The sequence below is a fragment of the Pterocles gutturalis genome, unplaced genomic scaffold, assembly GCF_000699245.1.
Source record: "Pterocles gutturalis isolate BGI_N339 unplaced genomic scaffold, ASM69924v1 scaffold28640, whole genome shotgun sequence".
NCBI classification, from domain to species: domain Eukaryota; kingdom Metazoa; phylum Chordata; class Aves; order Pterocliformes; family Pteroclidae; genus Pterocles; species Pterocles gutturalis.
Window position 1 is genome coordinate 1 of NW_010144202.1, and position 20,114 is coordinate 20,114.

General features: G+C 37.9%; 1 protein-coding gene across 1 annotated transcript in view; it reads left to right on the plus strand.

Moving 5' to 3' along the window:
- Nucleotides 1-1,323: 1,323 nt before the first annotated feature.
- The window catches only part of ASPM (asp (abnormal spindle) homolog, microcephaly associated (Drosophila)), a gene marked incomplete at its 5' end in the record, with an annotated part of 27,486 nt that continues 8,695 nt past the window's right edge, over nucleotides 1,324-20,114 (plus strand). The window contains 18 exon segments of the mRNA XM_010085040.1: nucleotides 1,324-1,467; nucleotides 1,847-3,203; nucleotides 5,451-5,552; nucleotides 6,161-6,307; nucleotides 7,167-7,412; nucleotides 7,569-7,636; nucleotides 8,172-8,313; nucleotides 8,393-8,523; nucleotides 9,241-9,416; nucleotides 9,516-9,661; nucleotides 9,736-9,821; nucleotides 10,780-10,998; nucleotides 11,855-12,071; nucleotides 12,172-12,302; nucleotides 12,409-12,537; nucleotides 13,303-13,497; nucleotides 14,292-18,095; nucleotides 18,372-18,899. Of these exon segments, the coding sequence (XP_010083342.1) occupies nucleotides 1,324-1,467; nucleotides 1,847-3,203; nucleotides 5,451-5,552; nucleotides 6,161-6,307; nucleotides 7,167-7,412; nucleotides 7,569-7,636; nucleotides 8,172-8,313; nucleotides 8,393-8,523; nucleotides 9,241-9,416; nucleotides 9,516-9,661; nucleotides 9,736-9,821; nucleotides 10,780-10,998; nucleotides 11,855-12,071; nucleotides 12,172-12,302; nucleotides 12,409-12,537; nucleotides 13,303-13,497; nucleotides 14,292-18,095; nucleotides 18,372-18,899 (7,968 nt within the window).

A 20,114-nucleotide genomic window follows, 5' to 3' on the forward strand; every position in this document is an offset into this window, starting at 1 on the left:
TGTGGGGGTGCAGGGCGGTTCCGAGGGCTGTTGGGCGGCGGAGACAGCCCCTCCCCCGGCGCGGGGAGCCTTCCCGCTGCGCCAGCGGAGCCTTCCCGGGGGCGGGGGAATAAATCATTAATTGTTCCCTGGGAATGTGGTTTTAAAGACAGAGGCAGAAGAATAAGAGGTGCTTAAAAAAGTGACCTCTTAAAAAGCTGGAGGCCATCTGTTGAGGAAAAAGGCTGAGGGAGGTTGTGAAGACGGGACTAATGGACTGTTCTGAGTGTAAATTAACAATACAGTGGAGAGCAAAGCGGGCTGGATCTGGGAATACATCCGTACGATTCCCCCGGAAATATAAACGGAGGTTAATCCAATCAGTGCCGGTTTTTAAAAGGACAGTTTAGACAAAGATGTGTCTGTGGTCATCTAGACTCTCCGGAGTCTTTGTGAGAGAGGAAGAAACCCTGGAGAAATCTTCCAACAGTGTGCTTCTAAACCCAGGCTGGACTCTCCTGTGAAGTGTTTGAATAGCAGCTTCCCGTAGCAATTGAGGAATAATAATAGTTGTTGCTGTATAAGCACATAGTGAATGAGTTGGTGTGTCTTCATTCACGGCATCTGCCCGAGGAGCTGGAGCTCCCAGTTCAGCTGCTCGAGAGAGTGCTCATTTTCACCCTCTTTCTGTTTTGTCTGACCTATAACCAGTCTTCGGTCTGTTAGTGTTGATATCCGCAGAGCACCAAAATGATTCTGTGGGGGGCACTGTGCATGAAGAACCTTTACATATGTTATCATCTGTGTAAGCTCCACACGTTCCTTGTTCATGCGCAGTGTCTTCGTTTTTATTCAATGAACTTGAGTGTCTGATCTTATCTTTGAAGTCATCTGACTGAAAAATATTTGACTTGTATTTAGATTCAGCTAAGGTCCTAAAAATTAACCCATGATTATTAGTCCAACTATACTTCTCTCAAAATGACTTTAGAGGACTTATTTGGTTAATATTTGAAAAAAAATATGTAATTTCTTCTACTTACCTTTACTCAAATCTTGTCCTTTCTACTATGTGTTAAATCTATGTGTTCTTGCTTACTTTCCATTATAGTTTCGTTAAGAGGTATATGTCCTTTTAGTAAGTCAACATATTTGATTGAAGTTGCTTAAATTTACATGTCAGAGGGGAAAATTTAATATTTAAAGATTTAGCAATTGTTTATCACTTCATGTTGTTGAAATATGTTACTTCTGTATGCTGCTTCTCATTTGATTTGATTACTTTGTCTTTGATGTTACATAAGTGTCCTAAGTGTATATTAAACATTTCTTTTTCTCCAATAGGCAGGACAAAGAATCTTTGTTTCTGTAACATGGACGCCATTAGAAGAAGGAAAAGTCAGAGAACTGGTAACTTTTGTTATTAATGGCATTGTAAAGCATCAAGCTGTGCTCCTTGGTGCTGCTGAGCAGCCTCTGAAGAAAAAGGTGAGTGTGTGTTTATTATGTGTCTTAATTCTGTTACTTTGCCATAGCTGACACAGATGTTGTTTTTATAGTAGAAAATTCAGTGAGGAAGAATTGAAAATTGATAAATTATGCCATCTGTGGGAATACCCATTGTCTTCAATTTTTCTCAGCTGGGTTGGAAAGTAGGTACTGGTGCATTACAGCTTGGAGAATAAAACTGAAACATGACCAAAAAAGCTGTTTTCAAGCCTGGAAATAACTTGTGGTGAATTTTGGGCTAGGTGTTCTTTTTATAGTATTTTTAGACTTTGAATGAATAAACCAGTAATGTTCACTTTTACACATAAAAGTATTTAGAAAGTCAGCATACTAACTTTTATTTATGATTCTTTTTCAGAAGAGTCTTTGGGATACCATAAAAAAGAAACCCTCTTCAGAAACATCTGCTTCAATAAAGGTTAAAAAAAATACTTCAAAAGTTAAAAATGTTAATAAAACCTTTGAAGTTTCCCAGGAGGTGGAGAGACTTAGAAACCCACTTCAGCCATGTGAAAATCAGAACACGATGCAAAATAGTATACCTTCAGGAAATGACTCTTTGATTGGCTCAGAAAATAAATTGCCTATATCTCCTATTGCACCAGTACTAGAGCAACATCACGATACTGTTCACACACCACTTGCAATGAGAAGATCTACTACATTCTCGGATATTGCTGCTGCTGCAAATGAGGTGTTATTGCCTGAAATCAAGAGCTGTAACATCGAGAAATTTATTAATGAGCACAATGAATTAATATCGGAAAGTGCATACAGTTCTACTGGCTTACCACAACTGCAAATTGCAAACAATGAAGGAATTCTTAATTGCACACTCTCACCTGATTACACTCTTGAACACTTGGCACCTGTGCCTGTTTTAAGTACAAGAAGAATTTTAAGTCCAGATTCTTTTGTAAATGGCACTTATCAAGTGGATCTAGATATAACAGCGCAGCCTGTTCCGATTCTGTCACCTGATCAATTTGTGAAAGACAGCTTGTCAGATAAGCAATCAAAGACTCCTAAACTTGAGGCACCTTTAATATCATCTGCTACAGAGACTTATGTTGTAAAGAGATGCCTACCCTCTAAATGGAAAAAAAGCAGAGCTGTAGAGACAAAAACACGTGTTTGTATAGAACACAACTTAAATGAAGCCTTTGTGATGCAGAATGTAGAATCACAGGTACTTCGTTATGATAAACCCAAAGAAAATCCCTTCAGTTTGCCTTCTACAGAGCAACTTCAGACTCACAATTCTCAGAGAGAACAACCAAAAAAGCGTCTAGTTCTTTCTGCCACTGTCATAAAAAATAAGCCTGATGCTACTGAAGAAAGAAGAATGGAAACGCTCCAGCGAAAATCTAGAAAATGCCTTAGTAAAGCAATAATGGAATGTGCCAATGGGGGGCCTGTACGTACAAAAGCAGAAATATCTAAACGCCTTCCAGTTATAGGTCCCGTTTCAGCTGAGAATAAGTGTCACCATGACAAAGTGAATGCATCACCTCCTGGATCAACTTCTCTGTGTCGTAAGAGGAAAAGTGAAATGTACGTAGAAAATAGCAGAGCTACACCTGCAGCGCATGTGGAAGAAGTGGAAAGAAAAAGAACTCTTACATCTAGCATGGAGAGTAAAACGTATCCTCCTATGAGGCCATCAGCCTTCAAACCCACAAACCGAGAGAGAGTAGGGCAGAGAAAGAAAGCTGGTGAGCAGTATTTCCTTCATTTACCACTTTCTGAAAGATGCCTTTGATTATGAAATTTGTAGCAAACTGAACTGTCTAGCAGCAGTCAGGAATATTTCACATCTGAAATGTGGGCCTTTGCAATTTCTTAGATGTTATCTGCATTCAAAAAATTGGAATACTAAATCAGAGATTGATTATGTAATTGGCTTCAAATTTAGTTTATTCTTTTGTAAATCTTGTTAATGACAGTAACAGGAAGAGTATTTGAGCGTTCTTGAGCAGAGCCCTTGTTATGTAATTCAGATTTACTAGAAACTTCCTGCATGAGATTTGTCATACGTACATGCACCACTGTGAATATTTGACTCCATTGCTGTCGTCAGCCTTGCCTAGATCTTTCTGCCTTTATAGTACCAGTGCTTTGTTGCTTGAAGATCAGAAGTAGTTGACTTCATATATTTCAGTGTATTTTCAGTTTTCTGAATCTTCCATTCCCAAATATGCCCTGGAATATGAAAAGCCTGAGGGTCTGTGTGTCAGCCGACACAGGCAAGGCACAGGAACAACCACAAACCATGGATAAAATGCAAAGAGTAAATTTATTTGTGTTACCTCGCAAGCGGAGGGATCTCCGCAGCAGCACTTGGCAGGGTACACACGTGCATGGGGGCAGGCACCGGTGGAGCTCGGTCCTCGCTAGAGAGCAGAAAGCAAGATATCTTGAGCCTGCTGCTTTTGAGTTTCAAGGATTCCTTGCAGGCGTGGTTTTCCACTGTGCTTTGATCTTTCCCGCTGCAGGGCCAGCACAGGCCTGTTACCTGAGCACAAGGTTCTGCTTGTCAAACGCACAAGGCTGAACAACCATTAGCATGATAGATGTGGGGTTTTTTTTGACACCCCAGCTGCAGGTCACCTGAGCGTTATTTACAAATCCTCCTCCCCGGTCTTCTGTTGGTTTCCCACAGTCTGTAACTGAAAGGGGCATTTAATGGGCAGAATCTTCATGCAGTCCCTGCAATTTAACTAGCAGGAAAAATTCATCGTGGCTTTCAGATGCCGTTCTCTTCAGTTCAAATGATCCGTTCTGTGATCTAGGTTTGATTTAGGTCTTTCAGTTAATGCACTTTGATTTGATGCTTTTTAAGATAGTCTACATAAAAACATCATGCACCAACAGCATTAGTGTGCAGCAGGAAAAGCTGTGTTACCTAGCAGGTTATTTCTATTCATCCACTAGGGTAAGGATAGATGGCCTGGACAAGGAAGTATTCTGTGAGCCCAGAATGACTTTGTCTCTTAATCCTAGTTCTGAAACACAAAAATGATGACAGCGTTGACAATTTTTCTTGAGAAGCGTTATCTCTAGGCTTTACAAAGAAAAATCATATTTCACTACTAAAAGTTAACTTTGAAATGCCCATCGTTAATTTAATCCATTTGAGATCAAACTTTATTAAAAACTATCAGAATGTATGTAAAATTTATTAGAAGCGCATGAGAGATTGGAATGGCTTCTTCACTTCTCTAGAAGGGAATGTTCTATGCAAAACACTACTTCAGCTAAGCAGGGGAGTGCAGCCTGTGATTTATGATCTCTATCTTTTTGGTTTCTGAAGTGCCATCTTGTCAGGGAGTGTCGGACAGCAACTGCAGTCCATCTGCAACAGCAATCTTTCAGTTGGTGTCAATGTAACAAAATGATTGTGCTGAAAGTGTGTATTTTCACGTGTTGAGAGTTCAGAAAGCCTAGATCCTGCATTTTTTCCTTGTGTTTAAGCCCTCCTACTGTTGTGTGGTGGATAATACTTCTTAGCTAGTGCCTTGATGCCTAAGCTAACACGAGTGAGGCTGCTCTGAAACGAGTATCAATGGAGTAGGCAATCTAGGAGGAGGTGAGTCGAGCCCTAAAAAGCTGTACCTCTTGCCCCAGATGTTTACAAAATACACACTTTCATGTGTTTTAATGAATGTTTTTACCAATTACCTTAGTGTTTCTAGCCGTATGATAATGAATTGCAAACAATATGTTTCCTTAGTGTATGGAAGAGCTGTGAAATACAGTAGCACTTATTTACTCTAAACTATTTTTCCCTTTTAATTGTAGTCCAAGTAGTTTGCTTAACTTTTTCCATCAGCAGGAGATTATTGATATCTTGTATGGGTTCATGGGGAGTTACTCTAGTTCCATGTTCAGTGATACGAACCTTAATACATTAACCTTCACTGACGTATTTGTTGTTGATACTTGTGTGTTAATGCTTGTAGGTTTTTCACTTCAGAAAGCATCTAAAACTACCAACAGAATTAGTAAACCTGTCCCTGGATTGGCCCAGTCTCACCTGACGTTTGTGAAACCACTGAAAACAGGTAGGCAGACTTCTGGTATTTAGTAAAATAGTATACACTGAAGTGTCACAATAGTTAGGGACTGGTAAGATCTAACTAGCTAGAGTTGAGATGAAATAGAAGATTGTACAATGAATCAATCTCTATCAGGAAAATATACATAGCCTTTTCTGACCACTCATAAGAAAATTGGTTGCAACATATGGGCAGCTGAAGGTAGACATTACTGTCCCCCAGAAATAGAATACCTAAGAAGAGAAAACTTCTTACCAAAAAGATACTAATTTTGTAGAGCTAATACTAAGTAGATCTAATCAGAAAAATGCATCTATAAAATGGTTATTCCTGGATGTGCTCCAACTCAACCTGGTTTTGCCACAAGATGTGCATTGCAAGTGGCCTGAGTTCTAGAAATCTTGTTTTTATTCTAGTGCTTTAATAACTTAATCCCTGTTTTGTGGATGAAAATTATATAATGATGGCTGATCTGCAAGTCACTGAAGGTTGTAATAATCTGCTTTTTTCTGCTGAATTGCTAAATGGAGTGTCAAATGTTAATCCTTTCCACCATGAAATGCATATTGCTTATCAACCATTTCAAGAAATGCAGAGACTTTTTGTTTTTTAAGTCATCCCTAGGCACCCAATGCCTTTTGCTGCTAACAACATGTTTTATGATGAACGTTGGATGGAGAAGCAGCAACGAGGTTTCACCTGGTGGTTAAATTTTGTACTTACCCCTGATGACTTCAGTGTAAAAACAAACACATCACAAAGTAAGTGTACAAGAAGTTTCAGTGTGTTTCTAATGTTCTTAAACATTCTATAATGTACTTTACTAATATTAATGAATAGTAGAACTAGCTTAACACTAGTCCCAATTTGTCACTTGAGTTTGTGTAACATTAAGCTCTTGGGTAAGAGTAGATTTTAGGTTTTCAATTTCTATGTATCACCCGTGTTTCCCTTTTCAGCCTTTGACTTAATACTGTGTGATAATCATAAAACAAATATTTGCTAACGTGTTTCACTGGAGGTGATGCTAGAAAATATGTAAAAGCAGTTCTTACATTGGAGCATCCAATGTCCATCCCAGCAGAATTGTATAACCATCTAACCCTTTTTAGAGTCATACTTTCCCCTTTTGATAAATGTGAATGGCACATGTGCTGACGCCAAGCACAGCGTACCACACACCTGAAAGGGGAGCGTGCTCTGCAACAAGAAATACACAATCAACGTGTTTCTGGGGCACTCCTTAGTGGGTATTGAGTGGGGAAATCCCACCTGCTGAAAAATGTTCTAGCTGTCACTTAAGTAAAATGATGGTAATGTACCTTTTCATCTATCTTTAGATTCAATCTAAAAAAATGAAGATGGTACAACTGATCTTAAAACTGAATTCCTAGTGCTGCTCACCTATGAAATAAGAATTATTTTCTTAAATATTTGACTAATATGCATGTACTTGACAATAAATGTTTAGTGCAACAGCTGATAAGCTTCCCGAGGGATAAAATTATGTCAGAAGCAAAATAACAAAATGTGAATTTAGAGAGGAAAAAAATAAATGGGGTGGGCAAGGCTACCTTTATTTGAGATTTAAGTGCATACATTTTATGTGTGTTTCAACAGTAAATGCAGCTGCCCTTATCTTGGGAGAAGAGAACCATCATAAAACCAGTGTTCCTAAAGCACCAACGAAAGATGAAGCATCTCTAAAAGCTTATACGGCTCATCGTAAGCTGAATAAATTACGACGTGATGCTTGCCGTTTATTTACATCTGAAACAATGGTTAAAGCTATTAAGAAGCTGGAAGTTGAGATTGAAACTAGACGTTTGCTAGTTCGCAGAGACAGACACCTCTGGAAAGATGTAGGTAAGAATACTAAAACTTTGCATCCTCTCTTTTCTTGTAAGTAGAAAAAGGATTATTCACACACTAAGTTGATTTAATCTAAAATTGGTTCATAGAAGTTTTTGCTATAATATGAAGTGTTTGCTGGATGTCATATTACAAGATGCTCTCTTTCAGGAGAAAGGCAGAAAGTCCTAAACTGGCTTTTATCTTACAACCCATTGTGGCTGCGGATAGGCCTGGAGGTAAGTGCAGAATTTATGGTCTATAATCAAAGTTTAAAGGACATCTAGCAATTGTATTTTTAGTAGGAGTTGTTTCAGGTTTCTTTGCATTTTCTGTTTGACTCATTCAGGTAGGTTCAATTCAGTTACAGCATGTTTACAACTCTCTTAAATTGTTACAGTAGACTTGCTTTAAAAAAGTGCTTACCTTATCAAGAAGGAAAATATTTAATCAAGGAAAGAGCAAGTTAATTCCCTGACCAATAACACAAAAGCAGTTTCCTATCAATTTCACTCTTTACTAAACTGGAGAAGAATTGCCTTAAGGAAGTTCCTGATTGATTCCTCAGATACAGATGATCATCCATGTTTTGAAATGGGACTGGATTTTCTGAAATTTCCTTTGGTTTTATCCTTCAGTGACTGATTTGAAAAAATTATTGATTTTTAGAGGCTAATTTCAATTACAACTACAGAATTTCAGTAATATATGCTATTCAAAAAAAACTCATAGTATTTAAGGTAATTTTTAACAATTGTGCTCCTTTCATATTAGGCTGTTTATGGAGAACTGATAGCTTTGGAGAGTAATAGCGATGTTGTGGGTTTAGCAATATTTATTCTTAATCGCTTGCTTTGGAACCCTGACATTGCAGCTGAATACAGACATCCCACTGTGCCTCACCTCTACCGAGAAGGTAACTACTACTTCCAAAACCAGGTTATCTTTAGCACTTAATTTTTTGAACTGTGACTTAATGGGTTCTATCTCTTTAGGTCATGAAGAAGCTTTGTCAAAATTCACACTGAAAAAATTACTGTTGTTAGTTTGCTTTCTGGACAGTGCCAAACGGTCTAGAATGATTGAACATGACCCTTGCCTCTTTTGTAAGGATGCAGAATTCAAGGTAAGAGAGCTGTGATGTGATGTCTCACGCCAATATTGTCATAAGACTCGATTGTTTTTGTTGTTTTGGTTTTGGTTTTTGTTTATTTTTTTTTTTTTTAATCTGACTACGTAGTTTTCATTAACAAGTCTTTGGCTGTTCAGCCTTTTGCATGAACATTCTCAACATATCATCTCACAGTCATTTAAAGGAATTGCCAAGAAAATTTAGAGGTGTTGGTCCTTTAGGAAGGACTCCATTATCTTGTGTTATCTGGCTTCTCTTTCTGAAGCTAAGCTTCTGCATTATTTTTAAATATCACTCTAGCATACTGCAGCTGATCTTAAACTGCAAGTCAGTTGAAGGGCTCAGCTCTTTTTTTTCCTGTTGTTTTGCTGTGATAAGAAAACTATGCAACATCTGTCATACAAAGGCTTTGGTTAACAAGTATGTGCTGTTCAAATAATATCACTTTTCTCAGGTTTGTATTATGTACACAGACTGAGAAAAAAAAAAATCCTGAATTTGGTGGTGTGTTCAGTGACATGGTAGCCAGGTATGATGAAAATTAAAGTTGTGTGAGCTGGCTAAAAATAAATTTTTAAAAAATTAATTATTAGGCAAGAAATGTGGAATGGAATTTGAGGTACAAGGGATGAAAATTGTATTCTGCTTGACAAACATTGCAGTGTTTAAGATTACCTTTTTTGTTCTTTTTTTTCTTTTTTTTTTTTTCAGTCTAGCAAAGACCTTCTGCTTGCATTTTCTCGGGACTTCCTGAGTGGTGAAGGTGACCTTTCCCGCCATCTGGGTTTCTTAGGACTACCTGTCAGTCATATTCAAACTCCACTCGATGAATTTGATTTTGCCGTAACAAATCTGGCTGTGGACCTACAATGTGGCATTCGTCTTGTGTATGTTGATACAGAATTATTTTGAACTATTTATTTTCTTTATATAATACTTCATATGAGCTCAGCTAAGGCATTAAACGGTGAAATTCCCTTTGTTAGGAGAACAATGGAACTTCTCACTAAGAACTGGAATCTTTCAAAACAACTGAGAGTTCCGGCAATAAGTCGTCTACAGAAGATGCATAATGTTGACATTGTTCTTAATGTCCTTAAAGAGCGAGGAATTCACTTGAAAGATGAAAGTGGTAAGGCCTAGAAATCAGGGTTATTCTAAGTGCGTTGGAGGACTAGTGCTTTAATTCCTTGGTTTACTTGATAGGTGCTTCAATTGACTCCAGGGATATTGTGGATAGACACAGAGAACGAACATTAGCACTCCTGTGGAAAATTGTCTTTGCCTTCCAGGTACTATTCGATTACTTATTTTGTGTTTGTTACTAGTTAGGAATGAGGAATAGTGAAAACACCAGTCTGTCAGGAATGTTTGTTGTATGTGAAAGCTTCTAATAATCAACATTCAGACTGTGAAATGATTTGCTTTGTACATTCAAAGTGCCATGCAAACTCTACCTAAATCTGCCAACTATTCCCCAACAATACAGTTTAGATAACATCATACAAAGAAAGGTAAAATAAGATAGAAGTTGAGGTGGAATTCCATCACTAAATAGCCAGAAATATAAGTACAATTATCTAAAAAAAAAAATTTCAAGCACTGTAGCCACAGAACTATCAGAGAGCCAGAAAAATACAACAAAAATCAAATGTAACTGTTTTCTTTCTTAGCTACTGTTACAGTACTGAGTAGTTACCTTTCTCCGGTTAGTTCTCCTGATGCATGTGTCTCAGTTACATTGCTTTTGATTAAAGAATAATTTCAGTGAGTAGTGGCTTTATCCAAGTACTGTGAATATAGTAGTTGTTCTCCCAACCTTCTCACACTATCACAACACCAGCTCAAGTCCTCTCTGAATCCCTGAAATGAGGAGAGTTGGTACATGGACTCAGTAGAAATGCAGGCAAGAGTCTGAAAATGTTTCCTCTGAAAGTACGGTGAAATTATACAGGCTGTTTCAGCGAATTTCCCTGTTTCCCCCAACTATTAACTAGCAAAATAACTGTTTTAACAGAACAGTGGGAGTGTGAGTTTAGGTTTTTTTATCTGAAGCAGTTCATAGTGGAAACTGCCATTATGCTGGCAAGTCCAGATTATCCACTACTGATTCAGTGTGGCAGGTGATGCTAAGCAGTGAGAGCAGTTTCTCTTTAAAATGCCATATCTAAAGCCTCTGCATTTAGCTGCTGTAACGCATGATGTCAGACTGTTGGTGACAAAAACAGAATTTTTTTTTCTTCCTAATAGGTGGAAGTTTTTTTTAATGTGGAACAGTTAAAAGAAGAAATTGAGTTTTTAAAGAATACACACAAAAGAAAAACACAATTGGGGTCTCTCAAGACTTTTCCAAATTGTTGTAGAGTACAAGAAGATAATAGTAGTAACTCCTCACCTCAGTGTTACAGTGAAAATGTGAAGCTGCTGATGGCATGGGTTAATGCTGTTTGTGGATTTTACAATATCAAGGTAAATAGTTTGGTGTACATTTCGGCAAATACATCCTTTGCTGTTATCAGAATGCTTATTCTTTATAGAGCAGAATTCTTCAAACTATCAAATATCTAGTAGTAGCCAATGGTAATTAGTTTTAAATAACCTTCTGGACTTTGTTTAATCTGATTTGAAATTACTGTCTTTCTGTGGGTTTAGTTGCAGCTCTCTTTTTAAACAAATTTGAGTAAAATGCCTTTTAAAAATTGAACATTTTTTGTTGGCTATGGGGTTACTGGAGTTTTTAAATGAGCATTCAACCTAGGAGTATTTATGCATAAAATTTTTATCGTTTATGGAAACTGTGAGAATTAAAGTAATGTTAGGGCTAAGGGGGATTCCTTTCCACACAGAGATGTTTGCTTAGAAGGGATATGTTTTTTGTTCCTTCCAAGAAGAGCAGCTTTGTTCAGAGACTCTTTTCTGGTCAGAATACAGTCACACCTGCTATTTTTTATGAAGGGCACGATAGAGCACTTAAGACTGATGCAAGTTCAGAGCTTATTTCTGCACTGAATACCTAGCATAAAGATATCTATAGAAGTTTCTTGGGGATCCTTCTGTCAAAAGATCTCTTTCTTTTTGGTTTCTTAAATGTTTCCCTTGGAGATTTACTGCATGGTGTTTTCAAACATCTTTGTTTCTGTTTTTGCCCAGCTGTATGCCACTGTGTGGTGAATGTTCAAAGGAAGGACTAGTTTCATAATTTTTTTGTTCAAAAAAATTTGCAGTTGGTCACTTTCAAAAGGTGCAAGATGATAAATTATCTATCTAGTTTATACCAATTAACTGGTAACAAAAACTGGTAACTTACTTTATTTTATTTTAACAGGTGGAAAATTTCACAGTGTGTTTCTCCGATGGTAGAGTATTATGTCATTTGATTCATCATTATCACCCATGTTATGTGCCTTTGGAAGCTGTGTGCCAACGTACAACCCAAACAGTAGAATGCTCAAGAACTCATACGGTGGGGCTAAACTCTTCTTCCTCATCCTCTGCAGAGTCTGACACTTCTCTAAATATTATGGAAGGACAGTGTGACCAAAGTGAGTTATGTGATGCAGAGAAATTAATGCTAAATCCATTTCTTTTGTGTCCAGTTTGATCTGACAAAATTTTCTTTTTGCAAAGCTGTAACTGCCTCAGACCTATACAAGGAACTCTTGGACAATGAAAGGAAAAACTTCCAGCTCATTAGTGCTGCAGTTTCTGACCTAGGTGGAATACCAGCAATGATTCATCACTCAGACATGTCAAATACAATTCCTGATGAGAAGGTATATATGCCTTTAGAGATGATGATCTAAACATCTTGTGCTCCCCTGTGAATGTGTCCTGCTCTTCTGTGTAGCCCTTAACTTGCTGTGTTCTGTGTTTATACAGGTTGTTATTACCTACCTGTCATTCCTGTGTTCACGGCTTCTAGATCTACGTCAAGAAACTCGAGCTGCTCGATTAATTCAGTCTGCTTGGAGGAATTACAGGCTGAAAAGGGAACTGAAACTTTCTCAGGTACTCTTTGCCTGTGCAATATTCATAGTTTCTACTTTGAGAAACACTAAAGAATATAATTGTAGTGTTCAGAGTATACACGTTTATGAGAATAATATTGGCATTTAAATTAATGAGTACCATTTTTATTATCAAAATATGTGTCTTTCTTGGTGTAATCTACTAAAAAAACATTTTTGTTTCCTATTATTCTGAAATAATTACATTTGTTTTAAAGCTACTGTTTTTTCTTTTGTGCTCTGACTAGAGCACGTGACCCCTTTAAGCCCTGTTCCCAGTATTTAAGATATGAAGTAGTTGCACTGCTTCCTTAAAACAAAAAGGGAGTAGTTAGTTTTTAATTCCTATTCATATCTACAAGATGAAAAGAGTAATTAAACTTGTGCATGGATTTAATATTTTTGTTCAGGAGCTAAACTTCACCAGTGTTTTGAGTTGAGTCGCATGAGTTCTGATATTCTGTTTCTTGCTTTTCTGGTAGTTATACCAGAACTTGTGATGGTTTTAAAACTATGACACCATTAAGATCGATAAATGCCACCACTGTGTCTAACTGCGATATATATTATTCAATGTTGGAACAGTGTTCAGGTGAAATATTCTAAGAATCTGTGGTGTAGAAGGGGGCAGAGGTTGTATTTACAAAGGTTTTTTCATCAACAAGCCCAATTTTTATGAGATTGCTTTAGATAGTTATTTTAACACATCAAAAATTTGAGTGAAAATTCCAGTCCTAACTGTTCAGTGGAAATTTACTCTTCATAGGAGAGAGACAGAGCTGCTCGGATAATTCAGAAATCTGCAATGAACTTCTTGTCTCGTCGACGCATCCTGAAGAAAGTGAATGCAGCAGTTTTCATCCAGAAGTACTGGAGAAGATACTTAGCCAGGATGGTTTTCTTAAATCTGAAAAAGACAAAACTGGAGGAAGCCAAAAATAAATCTGCCACAGCCATTCAGGTAATATGACCTAAAGTAAGATTACAGAGCAAGGAAAGCCTCTGAAACGTGTAAGAAAAAGGCTTGCTCAATGTCATTTGTTCTGCTTGCAGCAGCTGATGTCTTTATGAAAATATAACATTTATTTCCTCTCCCCCCACCTTTGAGATGTTTTTTCAACTTTCTCTTTTTCAGAGAGAAATGGGAATGTGCTATTAAATCAACAATTAGTGAATATTTTGATAAACATTAAAACACTGAGCCTTAAACCAGTCAATGTAAGGACTGATCAAATTGTGTTGAGCAATTGATTGTGTTCAGCTGCTGAACATTACTAAAGAAGCTTTTAAAAAATACCAAAACAATTACTCTCCTAGTGTTATAATTCCTGTGGTGGGCACATTTAGAATGGCAGACATTAGTTACCAAGTGGTTGGGCAGTTAATTCAGTTTCTCATGATACTTTCCCCAAATTTACCCAAAGCTAAATATTACATTCTTAAGACTTTTTTTGCAATGGAGATTAAAGAATCACTGATTTATCAAATAGTTTAAAGTCTTTTGTTGCCAGGGCAAATTTAGCTTTTTCCCAGAATTTAAAATGCTGAAAAAAGCAATGATTCAAGCATTTAGCTTTTGGTGGTGTGTTTTTTTTTTTTGTTTTTTTTTTTTAATGTAGATATCTGAGCTTGTCTGCCTAGGGATTTAAGTAGGAATAAAGAAATTTTTAAAAGTCTGAGGTCCTGAGTTCTCAAATTTAGACCTAACTGGAGATACCATGACAAAAATACTAAATTTTTTGCTTTTTCCTGCAGGCTTATTGGAGGAGATACTCTGCTAGGAAAAGATATTTACAACTAAGATACTATGTTATCTTTGTACAAGCAAGGATAAGGATGGTGAAGACTGTTGCTGCATATAAACGAATCATTTGGGCTACTGTTACAATTCAGAGACATCTGCGTGCATCTAAGTTGGCAAAAAAAGATCGGCAAAGATATGAAACCTTAAAGTCTTCAGCACTTACTATTCAGTCTGCATTCAGAAGATGGCAAAAATACAAAATTCAGCAGAAAATTAATGCAACATTAGTGCTTCAGGCTTATTTCCGAAAATGGCAATCTTCCAAACTGGCTAAAAGAAAGAGGGCTGCCCTTATCATACAGTCTTGGTATAGGATGCACAGAGATCTGAAGCAGTATCTGCGTATTAAGCAAAGTGTTATCAAGATTCAAGCTTGGTACAGGTGTCAGGTGGCTAGACGTATTTACCAGGATCACAGGGTAAAAATAGTGACAATTCAGCAGTATTACAGAGCTTATAAACTAGGAAAAATGGAAAGAGAGTACTATTTGCAAAAGCGTGCAGCAGTGATAGTTCTCCAAGCTGCTTTTAGAGGCATGAAGGCACGTAAGATATACAGACAAACAAAAGCAGCTTGTGTTGTTCAATCACTCTGGAGAATGAAGAAAGAGAAACAAAGATTTCTACAATTAAAAAAATCTGTTACTACATTGCAATCACATGTGAGAAAATACCAACAAGTGAAAAGATACAAAGAGATGAAAAATGCTGCTTCTGTAATTCAGACTTGGTATAGGGCACACATGGCTTCTAAAAAAGCAGCTGCTTCTTTCCAGAGGATGCGTCTGGCTGCTGTTGCTCTACAGTCTGCCTACAGAGGAATGAAAGCTAGGAAAGAGGCTCGCATTTTGAGATCCGTGATAAAAATTCAGTCGAGTTACCGTGCTTACGTTATCCGGAAGAGATTTAAAAACTTGAAAGATGCAACAGTGAAGATTCAAGCTTTTGTAAAGATGAGGCAAGCACGTAAGCATTATTGTGCATTAAGGGAGGCAACACTTTATGTCCAGCGAAGGTATCGGTCTCACAGATACGCTCTTCAACTTAAGGAAGGTTATAGGAAATTGAAGGAAGCTTGCGTAAGAATTCAAGCTGTAGTTCGAGGCTATCTTGTCAGGAAACAAATACAAAGGTGGAGGGAGACTGCAATATTTCTCCAGGCATGCTACAGAATGAGAAGGGAGAGGCAATGTTATTTAAGCATCTATAATGCTGTTGTTGTCATTCAAAAACATTATCGTGCATTCAAAAAGCAACGGTGTCAGAGGCAGAAGTTCTTACAAGTTAAAAAAGCAGCTGTGTGCTTACAGGCAGCCTACAGAGGTTATAAAGAACGTAAAAAGCTTAAACTTGAATATAGAGCTGCTGTTAGAATTCAGACTGCTTTTAGAGCTCATGCTGCAAGAGTGAAATATAAGGCAATGGTTCAGGCCTCCATTGTGATTCAGAGGTGGTACAGAACTTCTAAGACTGGTAACAGGCAAAGACTGAACTTCTTAACGACAAGAGCAGCAGTGCTTTCTTTACAAGCAGCTTTTCGTGGCTGGAAGGTACGAAAGCAGATTCAAAGACAATGTGTTGCTGCTACTAAGATACAGTCTGCCTTCAGAAACTTCAGGCTTAGGAACCATGCTGCACTAACTATCCAAAAGCATTACAGAGCCAGTGTCATAGGCCGGAAACAACGGCAAGAATATGTTCAGCTGCGTAACTCTGTAGTGCGTGTTCAGGCAATATGGAGGGGGAAAACTGTGAGAAAAACCATTCAAAAGAAACATAAACTTGCAACCATTATTCAGTCCTATTACAGAATGCACGTAAATCAACTAAAATACAAGAAACTAAGACAAGCCACTCTAGTGATTCAGAAATACTTCAGGGCTTACTGTATGAAAAAAAATCAACGTGCAATTTATCTAAAAGTAAAGACAGCTGTGTTAGTCTTGCAGTCTGCTTACCGTGGGATGACTGTGAGGAAACGATTGAGCAAACTACACAAAGCTGCTACAACTATACAAGCCGCCTTCAAATCTTACCTGACCAAAAAGAACTATAAAAGACTTAAAGCTGCAGCTATAGTAGTTCAAAGGCGTTATTGTGCAATTATTCATGCCAAGCGTCAAAAGCAGAAATATTTGTCTTTAAAAAAAACCACAGTAACAATGCAAGCAATTTATAGAGGTGTCAGAGTTAGACGACAAATTCACCGTATGCATCAAGCAGCTATTTGTATCCAAGCCACGTTCAAGATGCATTGCATGAACGCAAAATATCGGGCAATGAGAAGGGCAGCAATTATAATTCAAAGACAATATAGAGCATTTTGTTTAGGCAAAGTACAACGTAGAAAGTACTTGGAGCTAAAGAAGTCTGCCATTATCCTTCAGGCTGCCTGTAGAGGCATGAAGGTACGACAAGATTTAAAAACTATGCATCAGTCAGCAGCAATAATACAGTCTTATTATCGAATGCACAAACAACAGAGGGATTTCAGGAAGTTGTTGCTGGCAACTAGGCAGATTCAGCAGTGGTTCCGTGCTTGTAAGGCACGAGATACACAAGTTCACCACTATATGATCATGAAAAGTTCTGCACTTTGTATCCAGGCTGCATTCCGTGGTATGAAAACAAGAAGGCTTCTAAGAAATAGGAGAGAATCAGCTGAACTTATTCAAAGAAGATTTAGGACTTTTCTCAAAAGAAAACATTTTCTTGCCATGAGGACAGCTGCTATTGTTATTCAGAGAAAATACAGAGCAACAAAACTAGCAAAAATTCAGCGTCAAAAATATCTCTCTCTCCTTAATGCTGCTGTTATCATACAGTCTGCTTTTAGAGGCTTTGTGCTAAGAAAAAAAATCCAGCGGATGCATCAAGCTGCTACAGTCATTCAAGCAACGATAAGAATGCATAAAATTTATGTTTCTTATCAAGCGGTCAGGCTTGCTTCAGTAATCATACAGCAACGTTATCGTGCTTACAGGGAAGGGAAGCGTGTGAGAGAAATATACTTAAAACTGTACAATTCTGTTTTAGTTCTTCAGGCCGCCTATAGAGGAATGAAAACAAGATGCTTCTTGAAGAAAAGATGTGAGGCAGCACTTATAATACAGAGAAACTACCGAATGTATAGGGAGTACCACCGTTACAGAAAAGTTCGGTGGGCAGCCCAGGTAATACAGAGGAGATACAGGGCCAATAACCTAAAGAAAATCGCAGTGCAGCATTACTCTTCGTTAAAGAAAGCAGCAGCTCGTATTCAGAAGGCTTTTCGAGACATGCGGGCAAGGAAGCAACATCAAGCCATGCACCGTGCTGCTGTTGTTGTTCAGAAAAATTTTAAAGCTTTTAGAGAACGTCAAAGATATCTCTCTCTCAGAGCGGCTACTCTTGTCTTTCAGAGAAGATACAGAGCTTTGATCCTGTCAAGACAGCACACTTTGGAGTATCTTTCTCTTCGCAGAGCAACTATTCGTATACAGGCTGTGTACAGAGGTCTCAGAGTTCGGAAGAGTATTGAGCGCATGCATTTAGCTGCTCGTACGATACAGTCAGCCTACAAAATGCACAGGAATAGAAGGTCCTATCAAAATATGAGAATTGCAGCTGTTGTCATACAGAACTACTATCGATCCTACATTAAAGGAAAGAATCAACGAAACCAATATCTGACAATGAAGAATTCTGCTCTTGTTATTCAAGCGTCATACAGAGGCATGAAGGAACGACAGAAGCTGAAAACCATGCGTGTTTCAGCAATTGTAATACAGTCTAGTTATCGCATGTACGTACAACGTACATATTACAAACAGCTGTGCTGGGCTGTCAGAGTTATACAACAAAGATTCAGAGCCAAAAAGGCAAAAGAAGCTGACATGGAAAACTATACCAAAATAAAAAAGGCTGTCATTTGCCTTCAGTCCTCTTTTCGTGCTAAAAAGGCTAGGCAGTTGTACAAAACCAATGTTGCTGCACGGTGCATACAGTCCTTCTTAAAAATGCGCGTAGAGAGGAGGCGTTTTCTCGAAAAGAAAGCAGCAGCAATAATGATCCAGTCTATGTTCCGATGCCAAAGAGCAAGGAGTCGCTATAAATTGATTCAGAGTTCAGCAGTTGCTATTCAGAGGTGGTACAGAGCATGGCACAAGGTTCGTTTACAGAAAGCAGAGTATTCTGCTCAAAGAAAAGCGATAGTAATTATTCAGTCTGCCTTCCGTGGTATGAAAGCAAGAAAAATAGCAAGACAAATACGAGCTGCAAGAAGAATTCAGTCCTGTCTTAAGATGGCTGTGCAGCGTAGAAAATTTATTCAACTTAGAACAGCAGCTATTACATTACAAGCCTATTACTTAATGCATAAAACTAAATCACAGTATACAAACTATAAAAAAGCAGCAGTTATCTTACAACGATGCTACCGATCCCGCTTGGCTATGAAATACCAAAGAACAATTTACTTACAAACCCGGAGGAACATTATCATTGTGCAGGCTAGAGTCAGAGGATTCATTGAAAAGAAGAGGTTTCGCAAAATTAAAGCGAGCGCAATAAAAATTCAGGTAATTTTGAATGTGTAGTAGTAGTGGGGTGTGAGGGTTTTGTCTTTTGTGGGCTTTTTAAGATTGCTGCTCTTGCAAACAAGAGTTTAAAACTATATGCTAAAGTAGAATCAATTTCTGAAGTGTGCTACAAGGCAGATGTATGAAGCTCACTACCACAGTGCACAGAAGTGAGTCTCGGTTCAGCTGTTTTGTCTTTCCTTGCTGAGGTACTCATCTTAAAAAGTAACATTCTTCTTGTTTCTCCCCTAGAATTTTACTACCTCAAGTGGGTTCTGATACTTGTGTGTGTTTCTGTGGTTCTTTTAAGAAGATTTTTGTCCTAACTGGCTTTTACCTATCTGAATATTAGTAGCTTAATGTTTTCTTTGATTGGGATCTGAACAAAAGCTCTCTTGATGTGTTGAAACCAGTGTGGGCACTGGTATTGGGTAAAAAGTGAAGTAAATGGCAAAAAAGGCATGACTGCTGCATTCTTGAAGACTCATATTTAGGAAGGTGGGAGTAAATCAGTCATGTTTTAGTTCTGTTAGCTGGCCCTAGACTAATTTGAATGCCTAGCTAACATTTTGAAGAGGAACGTAGGGACAGAAATTGTATTCTTGCTGTATGTTTCAGTTGGTACCTTGAGTGGCGCCGCATGAAACTTGGTGTGAAACTGTATCTGTAGTTTCTCAGAGGTACTCTAGGAAGTGGGAAGTATTTAGTTTGAGGTTTTTTTCCTTCCATCATTGATGCAATAAGAGTGTGGTCAGCAAGAAGTGATGAGAATTGTTCTTCGTCTCCGTGTAGCAATCACACTATCCAGTGTGAGTTCAAAGAGGCTTAAATGACTAGTTACTCTGAAGTGGTTTTTTCAAAAAAAGGTTTTTTTTTGAGGATGAGGGAGGAAGGTATATTTACTTCTTTATATTAATTATGATTTGTATGTAGTGGGAGTACACTATTTTTTTCCCCTTTTCTTCTGGGAAAAGCTTTAAGTGTCTTTCTGTGGTAGCCTTACTTATTTTACCCTAAGGGAAGGGGTTCCTTTCTCTTCCGGGTATTATCAGAATGAATGGATTTTTTTCCCCCAAATTAGGGAAGAAAGGGAAATAAATAATCTCTCATAATAATATTTGAGGTTGCTATTACTGTCTTGTTGGAGAGCCCATGCTCTACTTAACAGCGAAGAAAACAGTTGTGCCTTCCTCATCTCCGTGTTTCGGGGGGGGG